At 42.9% G+C, this 27,163-nt stretch overlaps 1 protein-coding gene across 1 annotated transcript; it reads left to right on the top strand.

The window, feature by feature from the left end:
- The first annotated feature begins 1,482 nt into the window (after positions 1-1,482).
- Positions 1,483-24,907, top strand: SLC20A1 (solute carrier family 20 member 1). Its single transcript, XM_007538354.3, has 11 exons — positions 1,483-1,705; positions 2,100-2,736; positions 2,937-3,077; positions 3,659-3,744; positions 12,131-12,227; positions 15,496-15,615; positions 18,529-18,798; positions 18,925-19,483; positions 20,248-20,433; positions 21,982-22,066; positions 23,960-24,907. Exons 2-11 carry the CDS (start codon positions 2,379-2,381, stop codon positions 24,122-24,124), a joined length of 2,067 nt encoding a protein of 688 aa, XP_007538416.2. The 5' UTR covers positions 1,483-1,705; positions 2,100-2,378; the 3' UTR covers positions 24,125-24,907.
- Positions 24,908-27,163: the final 2,256 nt, after the last annotated feature.

Raw genomic sequence — 27,163 nt, 5'->3', positions numbered from 1 at the left:
GTGTTTTTTTCTCTGTCTTTCCCTCCTCTCTGCATTTCTCTCTGTCTTATCCAACAACAACTACAACAATAAAAAAACAAGGGCAACAAAAGGGAATAAATAATAAAAATAAATATTAAAAAAAAGAGATAGACCCCCCAGACAAAGACCAGAGAGCACTGCTCTGGTTTATGGTGTGCTGGGGATTGAACTTGGTACCTCGGAGCCTCAGGCAAGAAAGTCTTTTCCATAACTATAAAACTGCCCCTTACACCCTTTTCTATATCTTAAAAGAAACAGAAATTAGGATTTGATGAACACCTACTGAGCTCTAATCACATTCACCGGGTTAACTCCTTTAAGTCACAACACAAGGTGGTTTTTTTTTTTTAACAGTTTTAAAAAAATATTTATTCCCTTTTGTTGCCCTTGTTGTTTTATTGCTGTAGTTACTGTTGTTGTTATAGATGTCCTTGTTGTTGGATAGGACAGCGAGAAATGGAGAGAGGAGGGGAAGCCAGAGAAGGGGATGGAAAGAAAGACACCTGCAGACCTGCTTCACCCCTTGTGAAGCGACTTCCCTACAGGTGGGTAGCCAGGGCTCGAACCGGCATTCTTATGCCGGTCCTAGCGCTCTGCGCTGCCTGTGCTTAACCCGCTACGCTACCGCCCGACTCCCAGGGTTATTGATTTTAAGATCAGTTACTTTCAGGAGAACTGGAAGATTCTGAACTTGTTCAAGGTGACCCACTGCAGCAACTATGAGTCAGAATTTGAATCCAAAGCACAGTCCTTCCCTCCCTCACTCCCCACCCCAACTCCATGGAGCCATGGCATAGAAAATGCAGATAGGCCACAGGGAAATTAATGACCCACAGCCATCCTATGGCCCTGAGCCACAACTAGGACGACAGTCTGGTTCTCGCGACTCTTAAGGCTGTTTTCACCCAAGTGTATGACTGCGGAGCACAACGACCACGTGAGTCCACTCCCTCCCCCGCCTAGGGACAGTGCCAGTCTGGCCAAGGGCAAGTCACAGGTGCAACAACGTGCCAGGACTGCACCGGGAGCCCAGAGCCCTTAGGGCGCGACCTCTCCCGCGGCACCACTCGCGGAGGGGAAAGGACTCGGCCCGGTGTGGCCTCCAGACACGGGAGGTCACAAGTGCGCAGAAAGTGAGACTGGAGGCGTTGCCAGTGTCAGAAAACGGGGCCCTCTACATAGAAACTGGGAATGACCTTGATCGCGGCTATCCTAACCCGGCATGCAGACCTCCAGCAGACAGGCTACGGTCCCCTGCGTCCCCTGCCAGGGGCCAGACGGCTCTGCGACTCCAGGGCGAGGCCACCGGGGAGGGGGCTGGTCCTCCCCCACGTGGACAAGCTCCCCCGCGGGGGGCCTGGACCCCGGCGCCCGCTGAGCCAATCAGCGCCGCGCGGGGCTGCGTCATCCTGGGGGAGGGTCACGCGGGGCGCGGTGGTGGCTATAAGTAGAAGTCGGAGGCGTGCACCGCACTGTGATGGCTGCCGGCTCCCGCTGCCGGCTTCCTTTTCTCCAGTGCTTAAGTGCCGGCGGCTGCCTCCTGGGTGCATTGTCAGTCGCTCAGGACTCTTCCTGGAGGCTTTGCTTGGGCTGTCCGCTCGCTGGCCGGGTGCGGGGGTCCGTGAGTCCTGCCCCTACCGCCTACGCCTGGACCCTCGTGCGTGTCGGCCTCCTGACTCCTCTGGTGAGTGGCGGCGCCACCTTGGGAAGGCGTTTTATTCTCTTCAGGGCCTGGCGCAGACAGCGGCGTGGAAAGGCGACCGGGGGTGGGGAGGGCGGTGCGGGCAGAGAGGCGCGATTCTGGTTTTGCTGCGGTGTGAGTCGTCCCCGCCCCGCCCGCCCGCCCGCCCGCGGGCCTTTTTGGCGCTCCCGGGGAGGCGCGCGCGGGAACAGCCCTTTTCCGGTCTCCTCGCGGAGGGCGCGCGGGAGGGCGGGGGAGGCCCGGGGGCTGCGGAGCTGCGGGGCCGGGGGCGCGGGGCTGGGGGCGGCGGGCAGGCTCCCCGGCCGCGTGGTCTTGCACCGGCGTCAGGCCGGCCCCCTCCAGGGCGCGGTGCCATTGTTATTTCCTCCACCCTCAGGATGAACTTGCGTCCTTTCTCTTCTTCGCCATGGAATTGTGCTCCGTGCTGTTAGCCCTCCAGAGCCAAAGATACCCCAGACAACAGATGCCTCTACGCAGCGTATAGCAGTAACTCCCCAGCCCGGTTTCTGTGCCGTAGTTTACAGTATTTAATTTTATATAATATATATTATTTATTATAGCATTTTTACATTACCTCATTCCGTTTACACATCTTGAAAAAGCCGCTCAGTAATTCTTCCTAGTTACAAGAAACACAAAACCACTACTCTCGAGAATGGCATCTACGAGAATGGCATCTACCGTGGCAACGCTGACTGCCAGTACTATTGCTGCTACCGCTGCTTCCGGTCCGCAGGGGGACTCTCTGTGGATGCTCATCCTGGGCTTCATCATAGCATTTGTCTTGGCATTCTCCGTGGGGGCCAATGATGTAGCAAATTCGTTTGGTACAGCCGTGGGCTCAGGTGTAGTGACCCTGAAGCAAGCCTGCATCCTAGCTAGTATTTTCGAAACCTTAGGCTCTGTCCTACTGGGGGCCAAAGTGAGCGAAACCATCCGGAAGGGCTTGATCGACGTGAACATGTACAACTCCACCCAAGAGCTAATGGCCGGGTCCATCAGTGCGATGTTCGGTAAGTTCTTTTGTGTCTTCTAAAGGGGGTGTGTGTGTTTGTGTGTGTGTGTGTGTGTGTGTGTGTGTGTGTGTGTGTGTGAATCCTTGCCATGGTTGTTTCCATCCTTGAGTTTTACCTTTCAGATTATTTCCTTCAGAATATACTGCGACATAATGCGATTTGACCTTTTACTTAATACAACTTGACTGTATTTTCAGGTTCTGCTGTGTGGCAACTAGTGGCTTCATTTTTGAAGCTTCCCATATCTGGAACCCATTGTATTGTCGGTGCGACCATTGGTTTCTCTCTTGTGGCAAAGGGACAACAGGGTGTCAAGTGGTCTGAACTGATAAAAATTGGTACGTTTTTTTTTTTTTAAATTACTTGTATTTATTGTAATGAGAAAGGTGTACATAAACATTGTAGCACTGCTCAACTCTGGTTGTTGGTGGTATTGGGGTTGAACCTGGAACTGCAGAGCCCTAGGTATGAGTCTTTTGCATAACCATTAAGCAAAGCCGGTCTGTTTGATTGTCTGACTTTAAAAACTTTAACTATCAGCTCTGCTCAACTCTATTGTATGGTGGTACTGGGGATTGAACCTAGGAGCTCAGAGCCAGCATAACCGTTATGCTGTCTCCCCCGCCCTTTAAGTGGCTTCTTAATTTATATTCTTGTGAAGTGTGGTGTTAAATGGGGGGGTAGATTAAAGTTCTGAGAGAATACTAGCATTTAAGTGTTGCTACCTGGAGAGGTGGCTCAGCAGGTAGAACACATGCTTTGCATTTGTGAGACCCTGGTTCAGTCCCAGCCAGCTGGCACTACAGATGACAAAGCAGTGGAAATAAATTTTACTTTTTTAAAGATTTAAGTTATCTTTTGGTTTTTGATTTTCATTAGTTGATTTTTTTTTTTTTTTTATTGATGTGTTCTATTCCAGTGATGTCTTGGTTCATTTCCCCGCTGCTTTCTGGTATTATGTCTGCAATATTATTCTTCCTCGTACGAGCATTCATCCTCCGCAAGGTAAGCTTTTTCTTCCTATTTTATATTATAGTCTTTGTTGGGTGCTTGGTAGTTAAACTGATAGCATTTTTGCAAATGTGTGAGGTGTGTAGGTAGGTAGCATTAGGAAAGATTATTTGTTCTGTACAAGTTTTATATGCTGCTGAGTTCTGTGAGAGAAGCAAGTTTTCAATAGCCAAGAAGGCATTCAAGATGGAAAAAAGTGTGTATTATGGTGTGCCAAGAAAAGGACCGGGAAACTTATGAAAAAAAAATTAAAGATATTTTTTAGAGGTGGATTTGTCTCACTGTTTGAGTACCACATTATCTAAACCACTCATGGATCAATTAGAATTGTAGGGATTCGGCAAATCACAACTTTCTCCCATTGCTTTTTCTTCGATGTCAGTAAAATGGAGTAGTTTAGATGTTTAGTTTTTTTCTGTGGTTTAAGTTTTTTAAATGAGGACTCTCCTCACATTGACTTGACTCTTAATTTCTCAGAACAGGTGAAATGAAACAGTAGAAGTAGTTTTTTTTCTCCCTTGGTTAAAAAATCTGGGTAGTCCCGGTTTGAGCCCCCAGCTCCCCACCTGCAGGGGAGTCGCTTCACGGGCGGTGAAGCAGGTCTGCAGGTGTCTATCTTTCTCTCCCCTCTCTCTCTGTCTTCCCCTCCTCTCTCCATTTCTCTCTGTCCTATCCAACAACAAAGCAACGTCAACAATGGCAATAATAACCGCAACAAGGCTGCAACAACTAGGGCAACAAAAAGGGGGAAAAATGGCCTCCAGGAGCGGTGGATTCATGGTGCAGGCACCGAGCCCAGCAATAACCCTGGAGGAAAAAAAAAAATTCTGGGTAGCCATTTATTTTTCTATCTAAAAATCTCTTCTGAGTGATCTGGTAGTATTTCTTCAATCAAGAATTTTTTTAAAAGTCATTTTTTAATATTTTTTATTCTCTTTTGTTGCCCTTGTTTTATTGGTGTAATTATTATTGTAGTTGTTACTGATATCGTTGTTGGATAGGACATAGAAATGGAGAGAGGAGGGGAAGACAGAAAGGGGGGAGAGAAAGATAGTTACCCGCAGACTTGCTTCACCACCTGTGAAACAACTCCCCTGCAGGTGGGGAGCCGGGGTCTCGAACCGGCATCCTTACTCTGCCGGTCCTTGGGTATCGCGCCATCAATCAAGAATTCTTATGCTGGCTCCTAAATGTAGACAGCAGGAGATGTTGCCACTGGGCTGAGTTGCAGTAAGAATAAATCCGTTTTCACAGCAAACAAAGTCTTCCTTTTGTTGAGGTTAATGGCTTTTAACCATCCATTGTATCTTAAAAATGCTTCTAGACTGAAGAAATCTGAGCAAAGGAAAGATGGGTAGTTTGATCCCAAGGGGCAAGAATGTATTCAGAACTATTTGTATGGTCTGAGCTTCTGGAAGGGGAGGTTTTGTACTTCTTTGTTATAGAATTCTGTAACTGGTAAAGTGACTCACAAATCACTTTCCTATACCCTGAGTTTGGCAGAATAGCAGTTTATTTTGAAAATAGCTTGGTAAGGCTTGACAGAATTAAAGTAGTGTTTAAAGATTTTTTTAAGGTTTATTTATTTATTCCCTTTTGTTGCTCTTGTTTTATTGTTATAGTTATAGTTATTGTTGTTGGATAGGACAGAGAGAAATGGAGAGAGGAGGGGAAGACAGAGTGGGGGAGAGAAAGATAGACACCTGCAAACCTGCTTCACCGCCTGTGAGCCTGTGAAGCGACTCCCCTGCAGGTGGGGAGCCGGGGGCTCGAACCGGGATCCTTACACCTGTCCTTACACCTTAACCTGCCGCGCTACCGCCCGACTCCCTTAGTTTTTTTTTTTTTTTAGAGACAAATCAAGAAGGAAGGGGGAGATGGAGAGCACGAGAGAAAAGAGACCCCCACAGCACTGCTGCACAGCTCATGCAGCTTCCCCCTGTGGGTGCGGACTGAGGGCTTGTTGAATCTTTGAGTCCTTGCACTTTGTAATGTGTGAGCTTTGTGCCCTTAACCAGCTTGGCCACAGTCCTGCCCCTACTGTTCTTATTGGAGCCATCTACTTAGCTTCCTATATATACATCAGAAAGCCAAGAGATTTCATTGAATCCTCTGTTCTGTATAAAGGTATGAGCTAGGCCTTTGTGGATCATTGGGAAGCAAATTAAAATTTTTTTTTTTATCTTTTAGTGTTTCATTTATTTTAATGAGATCAGAATACTCTGCTTTGGTTTATGGTGGTGCTGGAGATTGAACTTGGCTTTTTTTTTTTTTCTTCTCAAAACAAGCTTATGTTTTCAAGAAGTGGAGGGGCCTGTTGGGGCCTGGGGTGCAGAGCAACTTTCACCCAGAACTTCTCATTTAATGCCTCCACGTTCCCTGCCCCACCCACTACAGACCCCTTCTTTTGTTAGAGACAGAAATTGAGAGGAAATGGGGAGACAGAATGGAAAGACAACTGCTTCACTACTCATGAAGCTTCCCCCTGCTAGTGGAGTTTGAGGCTTTGAACCCAAGTCATTATGCCTGGTCCTGTGTGCTTTACTGGGTGTGCCACTGCCCACCCCCCATTTTTTTCTAAAACATCGTTACGAGAGCTTAATTTATATATTCTCTTTGTGCGTGGCATGGGTGCACACATTAATAAACACATTAAGTGTGTAAGAGTTGTGTTTACTTTTATCGATATTTGATTTGGACTAAAGCTTCATACCTGCAGTTTCATTGCTACCTGGACTTAGAGGTTCGAGACAGAAAGGGATAGAGGAGAGGAGGTATCCCGTAGTGCTGTGCATGGTGCCCCTGTATGGTGCCATATGGGTTTAAATTCAGGGCCTTGGGTATGTATGTAAAATGTATCACCAGGTGAGCTATCTCTTGGCCATTACTACATTTTATTATTATTTTTTAATCAGAGCATTACTCAACTGTGGCTTATGGTGGTGTTGAGGCTTGAACCTGGGACCTCAGATCCTCAGTCACTAAAGTCTGTTTGCATAACCATTATGCTATCTTCCCACCATATTGTGATTTTCTTTCTTTCTTTTTTTTTTTTTTTCAACCAGAGCACTGCTCTGGTGGTCCTCTGGATTAAACCTGAGAGCTCAGAAGCTCAGGTTTAAACTTTACTTGCAGGGGCTGGGCAGGTAGCTCACTCGGTTGAGCACACACAGTGTGATGTGTGCACAAGGATCTCTGTTCAAGCCCCCCACCTGCAGGGAGTTGTTTTGAAGGCAGTGAATCAGGTCTACAGCTGTCTTTTATCTCCCCCCTGTCTTCCCTCCTCTCAATTTCTCTCTGTCCTATCCAACAGCAACAACAAAAATGGGAGCAGTGGATTCGTAGTACAGGCATCGAGCCCAGCAATAACCCTGGAGGCAAAAAAACCTCACTTGTATAACTATTAGGCTGTCTCCCCAGACCTACATTTTTAAAAATTGATTGTGGTTCTTTTTTACTATTAATATTTTTTACCAGAGCTTTGCTCAGCTCTGGCTTATGGTGGTATGGGGCTACATTTTAAAGAGCTATTTAGTAATGGGGGAGGGGGAGAGAACCAGAGCATCACTGGCACATGTGATGTTGGGGACTGAACTCAGGATGCTTGAGTCCAAAGCTTTATCCAGTGTGCCACTTTGCGGGGCACAAGTACTTTTTTTTCCCCATAGAGTTATTTATTCATTGAGAGAGAAAGCTTGTTTGGCAGGTGGGGTGGCAAAGTAGATAAACTCTCAAGCATGAGGTCCTGAGTTTGATACCCAACAATCCCCAGCACCACCATAAACCAGAGCCAAACAGTGTTCTGGTATCTCTCTCTCTCCCTCCCTCTCTCTCTCTCCCTCCCTCTCTCTCTCTCCCTCTCTCTCTCTTTCTCAAAAAGAAAGAAAATATATTGAGAAAGAGAAGCCAGAGCATCACTCCAGCATATGTGGATTTTGTAGTTGAACTTCTATCCACTATTTATTTTAAAGATTTTATTTATTAATGAGAAAACTAGGAGGAGAGAAAGAACCAGACATCATTCTGGTACATGTGCTGCCAGGGATCGAACTCAGGACCTTATGTTTTAGAGTCCAATGCTTTATCTACTGTTCCACCTCCCAGGCCACTACTTGATTTATTTTTTTATTGAAATATTTTTTTTGGGGGGTGGGGCCTGTGCTTGAATGCTTTTACTTACCTTACTTGCCATTTCCCCCCTTTATTAAATTTATCAATTATAGAAGAGAGTTCAAGAAATCACATGTGATTCCAAGGATAAAATGTACTGTTTGTACATTCAGCACTCTAGCCACTATGTCACCTCTTGGGCTTCCCTGGTTGCCTTTTCATTCATTAAAGACCCCACAGCACCAGGATTTCCTCTGTGCCCATAGGACTTCCCATGTGGTGCCAGGATTCCTAGCTGCACCTTACCCGGTGATCTATCTTCAGCTCCAGGAGTAATGTTTGAAACAATTGACTTTGCATCCTGGAAGGAAGTAGTGCAGTGAGTAGAACACTCAACCTGCATGCGTGAGGTCCTGAATTTAGTCTCTGACATTGTATGTTCCATTGATTTTCTCTTTCTCATTCTCATGTTAATGTGTGTGTGTGTGTGTGTGTGTGTGTGTTTAAAATAAAAGAATTGACTTTGAGCATCTTCCTTGTCTTCTGCTCCTTCCACCATCCTTCAAACATACTCTAGTGACTAATCTGTCTGCAGGTGTCTCTCTTTCTCTCCCCCTCTCTTTCTTCCCCTCCCTCTCCATTTCTCTGTCCTAACAACAACATCAATAACAACAGTAATAACTACAACAATAAAAAACAAGGGCAACAAAAAGGTAAATAAATAAATAAATAGAAAGAACTTCAGGGCCAGGGAGATGGCCCAACTGAGATAAGAGTGTAGGACTTAGATGGTGGGACTCTGGGTTCAATCCCTGGCACACCACATATACTGGAATGGTGCTTTGATCTTTCATTAAATAAATCTTTATAATTTTTTTACTGTTTACTAAATGAATGCCCTAAGGGTACTGGGTAATAGGAAAAGTAGAATTGGAAAAAAAAGAACAGGTGAAGTATTTCTGCTAAAGATTGGGGCAATAAAATCAAAGAATGAGGGAACCATCTAAATTCTAGTTGAAAATTTGTGTAAATATAAATATACACAAATTATAAAATGGAAATTTATTCAGAAAATGGAACTGTTTGTTTAATTAAAGAAGTTTTATTTAGGGAGTCGGGCTGTAGCACAGCAGGTTAAGCGCACGTGGCGCAAAGCGCAGGGACCGGCGTAAGGATCCCGGTTCGAGCCCCCGGCTCCCCACCTGCAGGGGAGTCGCTTCACGGGCGGTGAAGCAGGTCTGCAGGTGTCTATCTTTCTCTCCCCTCTCTCTCTGTCTTCCCCTCCTCTCTCCATTTCTCTCTGTCCTATCCAACAACAAAGCAACATCAACAATGGCAATAATAACCGAAACGAGGCTGCAACAACTAGGGCAACAAAAAGGGGGAAAAATGGCCTCCAGGAGCGGTGGATTCATGGTGCAGGCACCGAGCCCAGCAATAACCCTGGAGGAAAAAAAAAAAAAAAAGAAGTTTTATTTATTTATTTTAAAGATTTTAAATCTTTATTCGTGAGAAAGATAGGAAGAGAAAAAAAACTAGATATCACTCTGGTACATGTGCTGCTGGGGATTGAACCCAGGACCTCATGCTTGAGAGTCCAGTGTCTTATCCATTGTGCCACCTCCTGGACCACAGTTATATTTATTTATTTATTTAATATTTTGTTTATTAATGAGAAAGATAGGAGAGAGAGAAAGCCAGATATCACTTTGGTACATGTGCTGCCGGGGATCTAACTCAGGACCTCCTGCTTAAGAATCCAAAGCTTTACCTATTGTGTCACCTCTCGGACCACATATTTATTTATTTATTTATTTGCCTTCAGGATTATTACTGGGGTTCAGTGCCTACACCATGAATCCACTGCTCCTGGAGGCCATTTTATTTCCCCTTATGTTGCCCTTGTTGTAGCCTTGTTGTGGTTATTATTTTTGTTGTTGATGTCGTTCATTGTTGGATAGTACAGAGAGAAGTCGAGAAAGGGGAAGATAGAGAGGGGGAGAGAAAGACACCTGTAGACCTGCTTTACTGCTTGTGAAGCGACTCCCCTATAGGTGGGGAGTTGCGGGCTGGAACCGGGATCCTTACACTGGTCCTTTTCACTTGGTGCCACGTGCGCTTAACCCGCTGCGCTACTGCCTGACCACCCCTATATATATATATATATATATATATTTTTTTTTTTTTTTTTTTTTTTAAAGATTTTTATTTATGAGAAAGATAGGAGGAGAAAGAACCAGACATCACTCTGGTACATGTAATTTCCGGGGATTAAACTTGGGACCTCATGCTTGAGAGTCCAAAGCTTTACCGCTGCGCCACCTCCTGGACCACACATTTATTTTTTAAAAATACTTTATTTACTTAATTATTGGATAGTAGCAGAGAGATTGATTGGGAATGGGCAAAGAGGAGGTGAGGGGCCAGGGGCTTGAGTCCAGGTCCTAGCACATTATAACCAGGTATGCCCCTGCCCAGTCTATTAAATAATGGAAGTCATTTTCTGGACCTCGTGCCTTCATTGTGGTGGGGGCTGGAATTGAACCTGGGTCATGCACTTAGCAAACCAGTACACTATTATCGAAGTACACCGTTTTCACTGGCCTAGGTCTTCATGCATTTAAGTCCAGAATTATGCCACTTTGTCACAACAGAACACTTTCTGGTCATACTGATCTTGCTGTTTCTAAACATACCAAGTTTTCCCCTTAGGGCTTTTATATCTGTCTGCAATAGTCCATTCCCCAGATAACCAATCAGATGGCTTGCTTTTTCTCTACCCCTAGGCATTTACATTGCTTGTTTTTCTTTTTGATTATAGTTGGGGCCTTCACAACTTTCAGATAGGAAGAGAATAATATACCAGGGGATCTGGTGATACACCAGGTTAAGTGCACATAGTACAAAGAGCAAGGTGTAAGGATCCTGGTTCAAGACCCCAGCTCCCCACCTGCAGGGGCTCACCTCACAAGTGGTGAAGCAGGTCTGCAGGTGTCTGTCTTTCTCTCTATATTCTCCCTTCTCAATTTCTCTCTGTCCTATCCAAAAAAATCAAAAAAATGACCACAGGAGCAGTGGATTCATAGTGCAGGCACTGAGCCCCAGTGATAAGCCTGGAGATAAAATGATGATGATGATGATAATATGCCATAATATTGACTGGGGCTTCCTCTAATGTCTCAGTGGCTAGACTTGAACCTGGGTTGTAGCATCTAGCTATTTTTCCAGTCCTGTACATTGTTGACCTAGCACATTTGTTCACAGAGACTCACTCTTCACCAACCCCTATTGAGATATGTATGTCCCATCATCGCTGCCCCTTTGTGTTTTCTTTTTCTTTGTATCATTTGTTATCACATTCTTTCTTGCTAGAGTGAAAATGTCAGATCTGTGAGGGCAACAACTTTTTCCCCCATGTTTCAAAGCCTAGATTCATTCTTTTTTTCTTTTAATTTTTTTTTAATATTTACTTTCCCTTTTGTTGCCCCCCCCCTTTTATTGTTGTTGTAGTTATTGTTGGTGTTATTGATGTCATCGTTGTTAGATAGGACAGAGAGAAATGGAGAAGACAGGGTGAGAGAAAGATAGACACCTGCAAACTTGTTTCACTGCCTGTGAAGCGACTCCCCTGCAGGTGGGGAGCCAGGAGCCGGGGGCTCGAACCAGGATCCTTATGTCGGTTCTTGCGCTTTGCGCCACATGCGCTTAACCCGCCGCGCTACCGCCTGACTCCTGGCCTGGATTCATTCTTACCTAGACTAGTGAAGTGCAAAACTGACTTTAACACTTTGAATGGTTAATTAGTATATTTATTTTATGTCTATATAAGATATGGATATACTCTGTACATTTCATTGTAAATATAAATGAGAAATGCTATATTTCAGCCTGTTTCTTGATTCCTCTTAAAAATGGGAAGTGTGTAACACAAAGGAGAACTTGGACTGGACTGGGCTTGGTGTATTGCGCTGAAGTAAAGGACTCCGGGGGCAGAGGGGAATTCCAGGTTTTGGTACATGATGGTGGAGGAGGGCCTAGGATGGGAGTGAAAGTGCTTTGCAGAAAACAGAAATTTTACACATGTATCAACAGCTGTATTTAATGTAAGCTGTTAATCCCCCCCCAATATAAGAAAAATGTGAAGTACATTTTCAAGTGAACACCAGGTACCTTAGAATACATCACTAATTCTTGAGCAGACCCTTCTAGAAGGTTTGGTGAAAATGGGTAAGATTTCACAGCTTCATAGTGATTTTAATGATATTTACAGGAAGATCCAGTTCCTAATGGTTTGCGAGCTTTGCCCATTTTCTATGCTTGCACAGTTGGAATAAACCTCTTCTCCATCATGTATACTGGAGCACCTTGTAAGTACATGTCAAAATATTAAAATGTGAATTTAAAATTGTTTATAAAACTTGCATTAAATGCCCAATTTACCCCTTTTTGCTTTACAGGGCTGAAATCTCCTAGAAGGTGGCTGGCCTGCGCCCATTTCAGAAGGCTGCAGGCTAGTGTATGCTGAGTTAACCTAGATAGCTTTTCAACCAGAGACCTGCTCAGATTTTTTATCACTGCACACCTTTACTCTTTAGTCTTCACAGGATCCATCGATAATTTGGTCTTCTCCCTCCCTTTCTCCTATCTATGCTAAAAATATACTGGAATTGATATTGACTTCCACTGCTGACCTGAAGAGTCATTAGTTATACTTGGTCTTCAATAACCAGTCATTTAGGACTGGCTTGCTGGATATTCTCATTTCTCTCTCCCAAATGGAGCTGCTTTTGTCTCTAAGCACTAAAATTTACTCCCCTGAATCCGCTTGAATGAGAAGAGTTTTTAACACCTGATCTAAGTGCACTTGGAAGAAGAATTCATGCCAGCTAAGAGGAAAAATAATTTGTGAGGATATAAAGATTGAATATTGGTTACTTTTACCTTGCGACTAAGGCAATGCATGGAGTAAATTATGACTGTTTAATTTAGCAACTGAAAAAGTATTGATAACTTGTAACTTGTCAGGCAGGATTGTACTGCCTTGATCAGTTTTGCTATCTAAGTTTAATTTGACTTGGTCTTTGAACATCAACTCAGTAACTTGAAACCTTTTGACTGTGACCCACTAGAGGAAATAACATTGTACATTTGTGTAGAGAGGGAAACAAACAGTTAAATAGAATAGTGTCTCAACCAACTAGAAGAAACACGTTGTGCGTTGCTGCTTGGGACTTATGTATTGAATGAGAGAGAACTAAATACATAATACTTATGTATTGAATGAGAGAGTACTAAATACATAATACTTATATATTGAATGAGAGAGCTACTAGCTTTATTATATACTGTATATTCATATTTCCAGACTTTTAAAGCTGTTAATGCTCACTGTAGCTCACTAAATTGATTTCTGACTAATGGATTCTAACTTCTTTGCTGAGTATTTTTAAGTTTGTCGTTATTGGAATAATCAGGAAAGAATGGACAATTTTATGAGACTACTGATCTAATTTAGTTGATAACACTCTTTATTGAATGATGTGGGCAAAGAAAAACATGAATACAGTTACATTCTATTTTAAATTTATATATTTATGCTAAATTTAGCTATATGGGGTGAAACAGCCCCTGAAATATCAGTTATTTTTATTTCATTTTATATTTTGTTGTCACTGGGGCTTAACTGCTCTCAGCTGACTTTTTAGGTAGGAAGAGATAAGACACCAAACCTGAAGCTTTCTTCATTGTGATGGGGACCAGGCTTGAACATGGGTGGTGCTTATGGCAAAGCAAGTGAACTATCTTGCCAGCCAGAAATTGAGCGAGTAGGGGAAATAGAGAGGGAGAGAGACACCTGCAGCCCTCCTTCACCACTCATGAATTTCCCCCAACAGATGGGATGGGGGCTCAAATCTGGGTTCTTGTGCACTGCATTCAACCAGGTGTGCCACCACCCGGCCCCGCTCTCAATTATTTTGAAAGGGAAACTTGTATACTTTTTTTCTGTCTTTGGTGGGTGACTTAGAAGAAAGTCTTATTTTCTGTTTTGATAGAGACAGAAATGGGGAGGGTGAGAAAGAGACAGCTGCAATAGAGGCTTACCATTCCCAAAGGTTCCCCCGTAGATGGGGACTGGTAATGTGTGCATTCTGCTGGGTGAGCCACCGACTGCTATTATCTGATTTTAAAATATTAATTGTGGGGAGTCAGGTGGTAGCTCAGTGGGTTAAGCACAGATGGCACAAAGCTCAAGGATCCCAGTTCTAGCCCCCAGCTCTCCACCTGCAGGAGAGTCACTTCACAAGCGGTGAAGCAGGCTTGCAGGTGTCTTTCTCCCTGTCTTCCCCTCCTCTCTCCATTTCTCTCTGTCCTATTCAACAACGATGACATCAATAACAATAATAACTACAACAGTATATAACAAGGGCAACGAAAGGGAGTAAGTAAATATTTTGAAGAAAGATATTAATTGTGCCCTGGGAGATAGCATAGTGGATAAAGTATTAGACTACCTTCCCAGCCCCATAAATCAATCTTCTAAGTATACTAATTACTGGGGCCCAGCTGGTAGAGCACCTGGTTGAATGCACATTTTACCATTGTTAAATGCACAAGGACCTTGCCTCAAGCCTCCAGTCCTCACCTACAGGAGGAAAGTGTCACAGGCCGTAAAGCAGTGCTGCAGGTGTCTGTCTCTCCTCTATCCCTCCTCCACCCCCAATTTCTCTCCCAGCAAATAAGCACTATTTTGGGGGAGCAACCAGATCTCTAGAAATATTGGATTGTTGAAAAAAAGTCATGACCCATTTTTTTCATAGACTATATCATGGCTTCCTACAACCGAATAATATAATTCCTAATAAGCAAAATAAAGCAACCCACCAATAAGCTATCTTGGACAAACTAGATTATTTAACATATTTTACATTTAAATAGAATTCTATACTGTTTTGCTTCTGTTGCTATGTTAATCAGAGTCTAATTTGTGGCACATTGGCATTTAAATTAGATAATGACTAGTAATGGTTTCTGAGCCATGTGAAAAGAAGTCTCTTTGAAATTGCCACTAAACTATTTTTTTGTAAAAGATAGCACTTTAAACTATGTTTTGATAATTTCATTTTTTGTTCTTAGATTGATGATTTATCCTAAGAAGTAATCCTATAGTTAAGATTGTTTACTGAGGTTTAGTGCAATGAATGTGTCTTGCACAGGAAATTTTATCAATATGACAAATGTGACAACTGAGACATTCCTTTTTTGATATTAATATCTGTATGCAACTTAATATGTAGTAGTTTCGGTCAAGATCAAGTGTAAGATGCTTTTTTCAATAGCTAAATTGCAAATCTTCATAATATAGTAATTCTTTTGCCTTCTAAAGCAAGAAAGGAAAAAGCTTGTTAGTGAAAGAACTTACAGCAACTTCAGTCTTAATAGGATTTTAAATGGAAAAGACTGGTATATATTATAGGTTTTTGTTTTGTTTTGTTTTGTTTTTGTCCTTTTAGGGCAGACAGCAGTAAAGGGTGATGGGCTGGCTTGGGGAACCCCAGGTCCCCAGAGGAGGGGTTTACTCATTGTTGTAGGGGCTGTTGCCCTGGGGTTTTCAAGATGCACCATTTTATCTCCTAGTGCTGGGCTTTGACAGACTTCCTCTGTGGGGTACCATCCTCATCTCGGTGGGATGTGCTGTTTTCTGTGCCCTTATCGTCTGGTTCTTTGTATGTCCCAGGATGAAGAGAAAAATAGAACGTAAGTAAATCATAGCACAATATGTTAACTAGGAATGTTTTGTTGTTGGGCCGGCCATCTAAAAAAAAAAAAAAATCACTTATTTGCATAGGCTGTCAAAGTAAAACATTTCAATCGGAAGTCTGAAGATTGAGTTGTCTAAACTATGGTCTGGTTGCTTATTTATCTAAATGATGTTATGATCTACTCTAAGGAAATATTCTGCATATGCTATGGATACTCCACTTTTTAAAACTATATCTTACCAGTGACATATTAGATAAATAGAAAAGTTGTGGCTTATTGAGGAGTGTGAGTACTACCCCTTAGTAAGAGGTAACTAAGTCCTTTGTATAAATAGTAAGCAGGTAATACTAAAAAAATGAAATTTGATAATTAAAAAAAGAGTAAGGGTTGGATACAAAACATTCTTCCTGTACCGGGCAGAGGGTGGATACAGAATGGTTATGCAAAAGTATCTTGGAGCTAGGGAGACAGTATCTGTTGCTGCCATGCTACAGTTGAATAACTAGAAAATGCCACCACTAGACCTGATAGAATCAACTTTGTACCACAAGGGCCAACACTTTCATTGTCAAAACTTCCCCCTTTTCTTAGCTCCCAGAATACATTACTGATGTGATCTGAACCAGAAGATGCCATTTTACTCAGCTTCATAGAGCAGTTAAGGAAATTACACACTTTGTGCTTATTTGTGTGGTCTGCCCAATCTAATTCAAGGCCTGCTATTTTCTTTTCTTTTTTCTTATACCAGAGCACTGCTCAGCTCTAGCTTATGGTGGTGCAGGGGATTGAACCTGGGACTTCGGAGCCTCAGGCATTAGAGTCTCTTTGCATAACCATTATGCTATCTACCCCTGTCCCAAAGTCCCCTGCACCACCATAAGCTAGAGGTGAACAGTGCTTTGGTAATAAAAGAATTAAAAAAGCAAAACAAAACAGACGTACCCTAATCACTTCTGTGTATAACTTAAGCTTCAGGTCTAAGTAGACATTTTTACTACTATGTGAGGAATTGTTTTGGCTGTTAGTATACAGGTTATAATACAATTAAATGCTGGATAAGCTTTTGTTAATATTTAAGTCATTCATTCCTTTTTCTATTACCTGAGACCTCATATATATATTCTTTTTCATCTGTATATGTTAGTGACAGGGTTTTTTTAGAGGCAAAAGGATGGTATACTGCAGTGGCTTCAGGAAGATGCTGTGTCAGGCCTCTGCACCACAGAGTCCAGAGAGACTTGTAGTCTTGCTGTGCCAGGTGCATAGTGTGACTGAGGTGCTCACAATTTTCTGACCTCAGTTTTTCTCAATCTGAGAGAAGAGACAGATCTTGCTCATGTTTTATGCCCTAGTATGTTGCCTGATTGGCACACTTTAAACAAATAGGTAAACATATAAAGCATAGACACTTTAGGCAGAAATAGTTCCACCAGCTCATGGAATTTAAAATCAGAAAGCAGAATTCTTTATTTTTTTGCCTCCAGGGTTATTGCTGGGGCTCAGTGCCTGCACCACTGCTCCTGGAGGCTATTTTTTTCCCTTTTGTTGCCTTTGTTTATTGTTGTTGTTATTGCTGTTGTTGTTGGATAGGATCGAGAGGGGAGGAAAAGACAAAGATAGACACCTGCAGACCTGCTTCACCACTTGTGAATCGACAACCCCCCTCCCACACACACACACACACACACACAGGTGGGGAGCCCGGGGCTTAAACCAGGATCCTTATGTTGGTCCTTGGGCTTCGTGCCATGTGCACTTAACCCCGCTGCACTACCACCTGGCCCTCAAAAGCAGAACTCTTAACTGTACATCTTTGTTTTATAATAAATTAAAATTGTCATTTTTTGTTGCCTTCACTGAGCTGGTTTGCTTTGTGTTCATGGGCTGAATTCAGTTGGGATGTGTGTGGGAAAGCCCTTTCTTTTTTGTCTTGTTCATAAGCCAACCAGCTCTTACACTTTTTTTTTAAAATTTTATTTATTCCCTTTTGTTGCCCTTGTTGTTTTATTGTTGTAGTTATTAATGTCATTGTTGTTGGATAGGACAGAGAGAAATGGAGAGAGGAGGGGGAGAGAAAGACAGACACCTGCAGACCTGCTTCACCGCCTGTGAAGGGACCTGCCTGCAGGTGGGGAGCCAGAGCTCGAACCGGGATCCTGACGCCGGTCCTTGAGCTTAGCGCCACCTGCGCTTAACCCGCAGCGCTACAGCCCGACTCCCCTTTTTTTTTTTTAAGTACAGACTTGATCTGTCAGGAAGTTGCAGTGTTTTTTATGTGCATTATATATATAATGGTTCACATGAAGTAAATGGAGTTTCCTGCAAGAGAAGCCAGAGCAGCATTCTACTAGCTGAGTCACTATATTTGTAAAGGATTGTGTAAATAAGAGCAAGAATACATAACAGAGCCCACAATATTTATTACCTGTTATCTGCTCCCCCCCCCCCACTGTATATAGAGTGTTCTGCATTGCTAGTTTTGTTGCCAAGTAAAAGAAGACAGCTAAAGTAGACAGGAAGATTGTTGTAAATATATACTGAAGGTTATGTATGTTCTGACTTTGGAGTAGATTATTATTATTTTTTATATGTATTTTTCCTTTTGTTGCCCTTGTAGTTATTGTTGTTGTTGATGTTGTTAGATAGGACAGAGAAATGGAGAGGAAGGGAAGAAGGGGAGGGAGATAGACACCTGCAGACCTGTTTCACCACCTGTGAAGTGACTCCCCTGCAGGTGGGAAGCCGGGGGCTCAAACCAGGATCTTTCCACCAGTCCTTGTGCTTTGCACCACCTGTGCTTAACCTGCTGCGCTATTGCCCGACTCCCAGGAGTAGATTATTTTTTTAGGGGAGAGGGAAGATGTTGAATCAGTGTGGTCAAAACTTCACAAAACCTTTCTTTTCTAGGAGAAATAAAATCTAGTCCTTCTGAAAGTCCCTTGATGGAAAAAAAGAGTAGCTTGAAAGAAGACCATGAGGAAACAAAGTTATCTCTCACCGATATTGAGACCAGGAATTCTCTTTCTGATGGAGGGTCCACCACTATGCCTCTCCGGGCTGTGGTGGAGGAGAGAACAGTTTCATTTAAACTGGGAGACTTAGAGGAAGCTCCAGAGCGAGAGAGGCTTCCTAGTGTGGACCTGAAAGAGGAAACCAGCATAGATGGTGCCATGAACGGTGAGTGGACTTTCTTTGGATGGGAAACAATAGTTTCTTTTTATTGCCTGGTGCTGGTGAGGAGCTGTTACTTTTGGACCTGATGCTTTTTGTATTGAACATTGCCCCTTTTTTGGTGTTGGCCAGGTGCAGTGCAATTACCTAATGGAAACCTTGTTCAATTCAACCAAGCTGTCAGTAACCAGATAAACTCCACTGGCCATTATCAGTATCATACTGTGCATAAAGATTCTGGCTTATACAAAGAGCTGCTGCATAAATTACACCTTGCCAAAGTGGGAGACTGCATGGGAGATTCTGGTGACAAACCCTTGAGGCGCAATAATAGCTATACTTCCTATACGATGGCAATTTGTGGCATGCCTCTGGATTCATTCCGTGCCAAAGAAGGTGAACAGAAAGGTGAAGAAATGGAGAAATTGACGTGGCCTAACACAGACAGCAAAAAGCGGATTCGGATGGATAGTTACACCAGTTACTGCAATGCTGTGTCTGATATTCACTCTACATCTGAGATGGATATGAGTGTCAAGGCAGAGATGGGCTTGGGTGACAAAAAAGGAAGTAGCAGCTCTCTGGAAGAATGGTATGACCAGGATAAACCAGAAGTATCTCTCCTCTTTCAGTTTCTACAAATTCTTACAGCCTGCTTTGGGTCATTTGCTCACGGAGGCAATGATGTCAGGTCAGTCAACTTTGAATCTTGACACTGCTTGTTCTGTTTTAATACTGTATACGTGTATACCTCTGGCCCCTAGATTCATTATTTTTAGGTATGTGTGTATCACCTATGGGACAATATAGAGAGATAACAGCCAATGACTTAATAAATCTACAGTAAGATTTAAGGAATTGATTATAAAGAATGTTTATAACTATTTCTGTAGGTGATACATATAACTGTTCACAGAGGTCTTTTTGTCATGATGGAATCCAGTTCTCTGGCAATAACTTGTGGGATGTGAGGTGAAAACAATCACTTTGCTACAGAATAAACTTGTAGGTAGTTAGCCTTAGTTCTGTGCTTTCTGAAGTGTTCACTGGAATCCCAGGTTCATTTTAGGCCAGAGATGTAAGCAGACGCATCAGATGTGCTGCGCTCTTGTTAGTGCAGCTCTTGTTTCTTCTGTTGTGTATGTTGGAGTTTCAGTTACTTCCTTTGAAAGACTTATGTTTGAAAGCTTTGCTTTAGATAAGTCATTTAGCAAACTGGATATTGTCCGGTTCTAGTTAAGCCTAAAAAAAGTCATCTTTAGGGGCCAGGCAGTGGCTCACCTGGTCGAGCACATACATTACAGTGCACAAGGACCCAGGTTCAAGCCCCTGGTCCCCACCTGCAAGTGGAAAGCTTCATGAGTGGTAAAGTAGGACTGCAGCTATCTCTGTCTACCCCTCCCCTCTCAATGTCTCTCTCCAATGATAATAATATTTTTTTTGTTTTCCTTCCAGCAATGCTATTGGTCCTCTGGTTGCTTTGTATCTGATCTATGTTACTGGAGATGTATCTTCAGAATACAACATACCAATATGGCTCCTGCTCTATGGTGGTGCTGGTATCTGTATTGGTCTATGGGTTTGGGGACGGAGAGTTATCCAGACCATGGGGAAAGATCTGACACCAATCACACCCTCAAGGTAAGTTGGAAAAGCAGATCCTAGGTTAAAATGGCCATGTTTGTACAAGTTCCTAGTGTTCTCATTGTTAGTATTTGTTAGATTTTACTTATTGTCTGGTCACTATACTGAATTTTGATTAATCTCTGACTCTGGAGTCTCATGCAAGGAGTTTTACTTTTCCTCTGGTGTCACTCTTATGTGACATCTGTTTGGACCCTACATTTGTTTTTATTGATATGAGAGGGAGAGAACTACTCTGGCATATGTGATGCCAGGGATCAAACTCTGGACTTCATGCTTAGAGCCCTCCTGGGCCACTGCCACTGTCTCCTAAACTCACTATTTTTAGGGACCTCCTGCTTACCAGACCCCATTGTCTCTATTTTTTTAAGGCTTATATATTTATATTTAATTTTTTATTCTTTATATTTACTTTCCCTTTTGTTGCCCTTGTTTTTCATTGTTGTTGTAGATATTATTAGTGTTGATGATGATGTCATCACTGCTAGATAGGACAGAGAGAAATGGGAAGAGGAGGGGAAGACAGAGGGCGGGAGAGAAAGACACCTGCAGACCTGCTTCACCGCCTGTGAAGCGACTCCCCTGAAGGTGGGGAGCCGGGGCTCAAACCAGGATCCTTACTAGGTCCTTGTGCTTTGCGCCACATGCGCTTAAACCTCTGCGCTACCGCCTGACTCCCTATATTAAATTTTTATGTACTGAAGAGGGAGAGAATTTGAGCATCACTTTGGCACATGTATGCTAGAAATTGAACCTAGAACCTCATGTTTGAGAGTCCAACACTTTATCTACTATGTAACCTAGGCTGTACTCTACTTTTTAAAGATTTGATTTGTTTTTGTATGAGATGAAAAAAAGTTTGACATGAGAGAAACTGCACCACTGTGTTACACTGAGTGTTGGAGATTGAGCTGGAGCCTCTAGACATAGAAATCCTGAACTTTACCAGTTGAGCTATTTAATAACACTGGCCATGTTCCCCTCCTCGCCCCATAGTCTCTTGAATAACATCTGAGAAAGGTGTGTGTGTGTGTGTGTGTGTGTGTGTGTGTGTGTGTGTGTGTGTGTGTGTGTGTGTGTTGAGAGTGACTAATGTATACTTTCCATTTACTTGTTTTTGCTTGGGATCTAAGACTGATATTTAAATTATTCAAAATAAAGTTCACTTTTAAATTTAAATAGGTTTATTTTATTTATTGGATAGAGACAGAAGTTGAGAAGGAATAGGGAGAGGGGCTGGGTGGTAGTAGAGTTCAGGAATTGCACAAATTAAAGATGTTAATAGAGCAAAATAAGACTGTCAACTTGATAGTGTTACCTGCCCCCCCCACCCCCCCCCCAAAAAAAAAAAGAGTCAAATTCCAAGCTGGAGAGGCAGCTCGCATGGGTTTTGCTATGCCTGTGACTCACAGGAGAGGTGCCGTGGCACTGGGAGAAGCTCCATGGCTGTGATGCCTCTCCTGTCTATCTGATTGATCCGGCGCACCAAGACACTGGCTCCACATAGATTCCTGTTTTTGACAAGAAATCTTTTTGTCTCTACAGTGGCTTCAGTATTGAGTTGGCATCTGCCCTCACAGTGGTGACTGCATCTAATATTGGTCTTCCCATCAGTACCACACATTGCAAAGTAAGTGTTAATGTAAATGATCTGTGTCTTCTGAGTGATTCTATTATACAGAAGGTTTTTTCCCCCACTTAGTTTTAGAAATTTATTCACTGTTTTTGAAATTCTCAAGTTTAAGATAAAGAATATAAAAGTGTGCGAGTTGGACTGTGGGGTCATTTATATAAAGCATGTATATAGGGGGTCAGATGGTAGCACAGCGGGTTAAGTGCGCAAAGCCTAAGAACCAGTGTAAGGATCCCGGTTCGAGCCCCCGGCTCCCCACCTACAGGGGAGTTGCCTCACAGGTGGTGAAGCACATCTGCAGGTGTCTATCTTTCTCTCCCCCCTCTGTCTTCCCCTCCTCTCTCCATTTCTCTCTGTCCTGTCTAACAATAATGACATCAGTAATAACCACAACAATGATGAAAAAACAAGGGCAATAAAAGGGGAAAAAAAAGCCTCCAGGAGCAGTGGATTCTTCTTCTAGCGTTTGCCCTTCTTCCGTAGCCAGTCAACAGCGTCAGGTTGAGCCTGATGTAAAGTTTCGAGACCTCCTTTGAATCTGGAGAGGTGGCAGTCGTTGACTATGTGGGTCATAGTCTGTCTGTAGCCGCAGGGGCAGTTCGGGTCGTCTCTGGCTCCCCAGCGATGGAACATAGCAGCGCACCGGCCATGGCCTGTTCGATACTGAGCCCCAGCGATTACCCTGGAGGGGGGGGGGGAAAGAAAGTGTGTATACATAGGGAGTAGGGCAGTAGCACATAGGGGTTCAGTGGCACGAAGTCCAAGGACCGGTGTAAGGATCCTGGTTTAAGCCCCCAGTTCCCCACCTGCAGGGGTCTCTTTCTCTCCTCCTTTGTCTGCCCCCCTCCATTTCTATCTGTCCTATCCAATAATAGCTACAAGAATAAAAAAACAAGTGCAACAAAAGGGAAAATAAATAAATATTAAAAAATAAAAAAAAAGGAAAGTGTATATATAAATTATACTGTCAGTACTGTCCGCTCTGGATTCTAACCTTGTATACCACTATTAATCACAAAAGTATGGCTTGACTAAATCAATATAGTAGCTCATTAATGCTATTCACTATTTAAACTAGGAGCACTACTTAGCTCTAGTTTACGTTGGTGTTGGTGTTAGGGATTGGACCTGAAGCCCTTGTTGCCTTAGGCATGATTCTTTTTTTTTAGAGCTGTTTTTTTCCCCTTTATCTTCTTGATAGGACAGTAGGACAGAGAAGGGAAGAGAGGGAGACAGTCATCTGCAGCACTGCTTCACCACTCCTGAAACATCCCTCTGCGGAGTGGGGATGGGGGCGTGGTGGTGTAGACACGCCTGGACCCTGAAAGTCCTATTGCATAGCTGTCTCATCAGCCCCCCCTTTTTTCTTATTGATTGATTTATTTATTTTTACCAGGAATGTCACTGGGGTTTCATACCTGAATGATTCTTTTTTTCTTCTCTTACCAGAGCACTGCTCAGCTTTGGTTTATGGTGGTGTGGGGGATTGAACCTGGGACTTTGGAGCCTCAGGCATGAGAGTCTCATTGCATAACCATTATGCTATCTAACCTCTGCCCTTCTAATACAGTTTTTTAAAACTATAGGGTCAAAGGCAGCTGTAAAGCTTCCCATGTGCATGTGCTCCCATGTTGTGGGTTGAGGCTCAGACCTTGGTCCTCACAGTATTTAAATTTCAGTAGCTCAGAAGAGAAAGAGGAAGCATTTTCCTATCTGATCTTACCCCAATTAACATGATTTATTGACTGGATTTCATATAACTTCTCACAAGTAATCTTAACCTGATACCAGCCATTTTTCATGATAACATTCAGATTCCTCCTGAACTATATGATATAAACAGCACCAGTGGCACCTCAGTAATGGGTTTCCCTGATCCATCTCTCCTAGGTGGGCTCTGTTGTATCTGTTGGCTGGCTTCGATCCAGGAAAGCTGTTGATTGGAGACTCTTTCGTAACATTTTTATGGCCTGGTTTGTCACAGTTCCTATCTCGGGTGTAATCAGTGCTGCTATTATGGCAATTTTCAAGTATCTCATCCTCAAACATCCTTGAAATGGAGATACAAGTTCAAATTTGTGTAAATGTTTGGGACCACCATATACATTCCTGCTCCTTTGAAGAATGATTGCAGTGTTAACAGAAGACCGAGAAGAGCTCTTAAAGTTTGGGAGCTCTGGGAGGGAAGTGTTACTTATGCTATACATGCTTATGTGCTAAATATTACTTGTCTCAAAATTAGCTATGTAAAATAGCTGGGTTTCCACTGACTCCTATTGAGCTCCCTTTTCTTTTTGGGCTGTGAATTCCTGTACATATTTCTCAACTTTTTGTATAAGGCTTCAATTCCATTATGTTTTAATGTTGTCTCTGAAAATTACTTGTAATTTTCTTTTTTAAACCATACAGAACCATTTGACTGAGTGTACTTTGCTTTGTTGGTTTCACCAGCTTCTACCCTGACATGCACAGGGATTTAACAACAAAAAATGTAACTGAAGCTTCCCTTGTAGTCTCATACAGAAATAGAGTCATTTGTACTCTGTCCTACTGTTAGTAGTGGCAGGTTTGATTGGCATATTTGGAAACTTACAGAGATGAGGTTCTTTGGACACAGTGAAAATTTTAGTAATATTATAAGCAATTTAATGACTATTGTTGCTGAAGAGTGGGGGGGGGAGGCCTTCTGCCAATCTTAGTTGTTTCTTTAAGATTTCTGGCAGTATGGAACGGATGGATTAAGTGGACCACAAACATTGGGCAAGTTAACGGGACAGCCTTCCATGTTCATCTGTCTACCTCTTAAACTAAATAAAAAAGCCTACAATTTTTACAAAACTGCTCTCATGGTTTCTGTTCTGTTTCAAGCACCTTGAAGAATGAGAATAAGAAATAAAGTATACTCACCCTAAAATTCTGCACTCCTCCCCATTCATTACCTTTGTTATGATCCAGAATATTCATGACATTCAATAAGCTATTTTATCAGGGTTTTGTTTGTTTGTTTGCCAGCGGGGTAATAGCTGGGACTTATACTTACATAACTCCCACTCTGCAGCTATTTCTTCTTCCTTTTTAATTTATATATATTTGTGAAAGGAGAACCCGAGCATCACCCTGACACCTTTAATACTGCGGGTTAAACTTGAGACCTCATGATTTGTAAACCCCATGGGACCTGGGTTGGCAAGAATGCTTTTTAGAAGACTGTAACAAGGATCAGGCTGCCTAGCAAGATTAGATTTCTGATTGGGCGTGTGCCACTGTTAACTAGTTTTCATGATCTCACTGAAGAGTCAGTTTGATGTGAGGCACTATACTGACCTATATAATTCTTGAGATTGTTTGCAGTGCCTTTTATCCTTTTTGTTTTATTTATTTAGTCCTTTTTTATAGACAATACAGGCCTGCAGAACTTCTGAATCTTTTCTACAATATTATCTGAGCATAGATGCATAAGTGACTGTTGTCTTCTTTGGGAGATGACTGAAAATAGTGTTGACTTTATTCGATAAAGGAGAAGGGGGCTGTGGTATAGGGAAACTTAGCATTAAGCCTTGAATTGAGGGTATAGGAGGAGATCCTGGCTTCCTCCTAGAATTGGGGTGTGTCCGTGAGACTTAGGAGGATCAAGGTATCACCGGTACATGTAATGCTAGGGATTTAATTTAAAACTTCAGACATAAGCATATCTGGTGTTCTACCTGATGCTCACCTCCTGGCCACCTAGACCCTGTTTTCCTGTGATTAAACAGGGAATTAGTGTTGACTCTGGTGCACGTGAGCTGAGAAAAATTCCCTTTTCACCAGAGCATTGCTCAACTCTGGTTTATGGCAGTACCAGAGATTGAACCTGGGATTTTTTGGAGTCTCAGGCATTGGAGTATTTTGCATAACCTTTATCCTGTCTCCCCAGCCCAGAACATTCTTGAATCAAAGCTGTATTTCTCTTTAAATATTTATTTTGGATAGAGATGAAGAAATTGAGAGGAAAGGGGGAGCTAAGAGAAAGAAATACCTATAGAACTGTTTGACCGTTCATGAAGCAGATGGGAACTGGGGGTTTTAACCCAGGTCTTTGAGCATTGTAATATGTGTGCTCAGCCAGATGCACCACCACCTGGCCCCAAGGTTTCATTTGTCTAGGATTAAAAACTCACCTGCTACTGGTGAGGACCACATGCTGAATATCCTGGCCTGTCCACTGGCCTGCTTTGCCATGTGTGTCCCCAGGTGTGTTATCTTGCTAAGCCCTCTCCTTGGCCTGCTTTTTTTTTTTCAATATTTATTTTTTCTCTTTTGTTGCCCTTGTTTTTATTGTTGTAGTTACTGATGTAATTGTTGTTGGATAGGACAGAGAGAAACGGAGAGAGGAGGCGAGAAACATAGACACCTGCAGATCTGCTTCACCGCCTATGAAGTGACTCCCCTGCAGGTGGGAAGCTGAGGGCTTGAACCAGGATCCTTAAGGCGGTCCTTGTGCTTTGCGCCACCTGAGCTTAACCCGCTGCACTACCGCCCAACTCTCTCCCCCCCTTTTTTTTTTTTAATTTTTATTATTGGATAGATTCAGGGTCATTATGGGTTGCAGAAGGCAGAAGGTCTGGCTTCTGTAATTGCTTCTCTGATGGACATGGGCATTGGCAGATGGATCCATAGCCCCAGCCTGTTTTGATCTTTCCCTAGTGGGATAGGGCTCTGGAGAAGTGGGGTTCCAGGACACACTGGTCGTCTGCCCAGGGAAGTCAGGTGGTGCACCTGGTTGAGCACACATGTTACAATGTGCAAGGATCCGGTTTCAACCCCCTGGTCCACACCTGCAGGGGAGAAGCTTCACCAGCAGGGTTGCAGGTGTCTATCTCACTCTTCCCTCTCAATTTCTGGCTGTCTCTATCCAGTAAATAAAGATAATTAAAAAAAATTTTTTTTAGAGTTACTAATGAAAAAGAAAAACAAGCAGAGCATCTGGCATGGGTTATGCTGCAGATCAAAATCAAGACAGTGGGGGGGGGGTGGCAGTGCATTGGGTTAAGTGCATATAGTGCAAAGTGGGATGTGAGGGCGATCTGGCTGCGACATCTGTCCCCATGTTGA

The sequence above is a fragment of the Erinaceus europaeus genome, chromosome 3 (genome assembly GCF_950295315.1).
Source record: "Erinaceus europaeus chromosome 3, mEriEur2.1, whole genome shotgun sequence".
Taxonomy (NCBI): Eukaryota; Metazoa; Chordata; class Mammalia; order Eulipotyphla; family Erinaceidae; genus Erinaceus; species Erinaceus europaeus.
This window is presented reverse-complemented; position numbering and strand designations above follow the sequence as displayed.

Bases quoted from the DNA above. Each gene is read 5' to 3' on its own strand.
- SLC20A1 (XM_007538354.3), top strand. From the start codon at position 2,379: ATGGCATCTACGAGAATGGCATCTACCGTGGCAACGCTGACTGCCAGT. The intron at 15,616-18,528 runs GTAAGTAAATCA...TTTCTTTTCTAG, and splicing joins GATGAAGAGAAAAATAGAAC to GAGAAATAAAATCTAGTCCT. The intron at 20,434-21,981 runs GTAAGTTGGAAA...TTGTCTCTACAG, and splicing joins ACACCAATCACACCCTCAAG to TGGCTTCAGTATTGAGTTGG.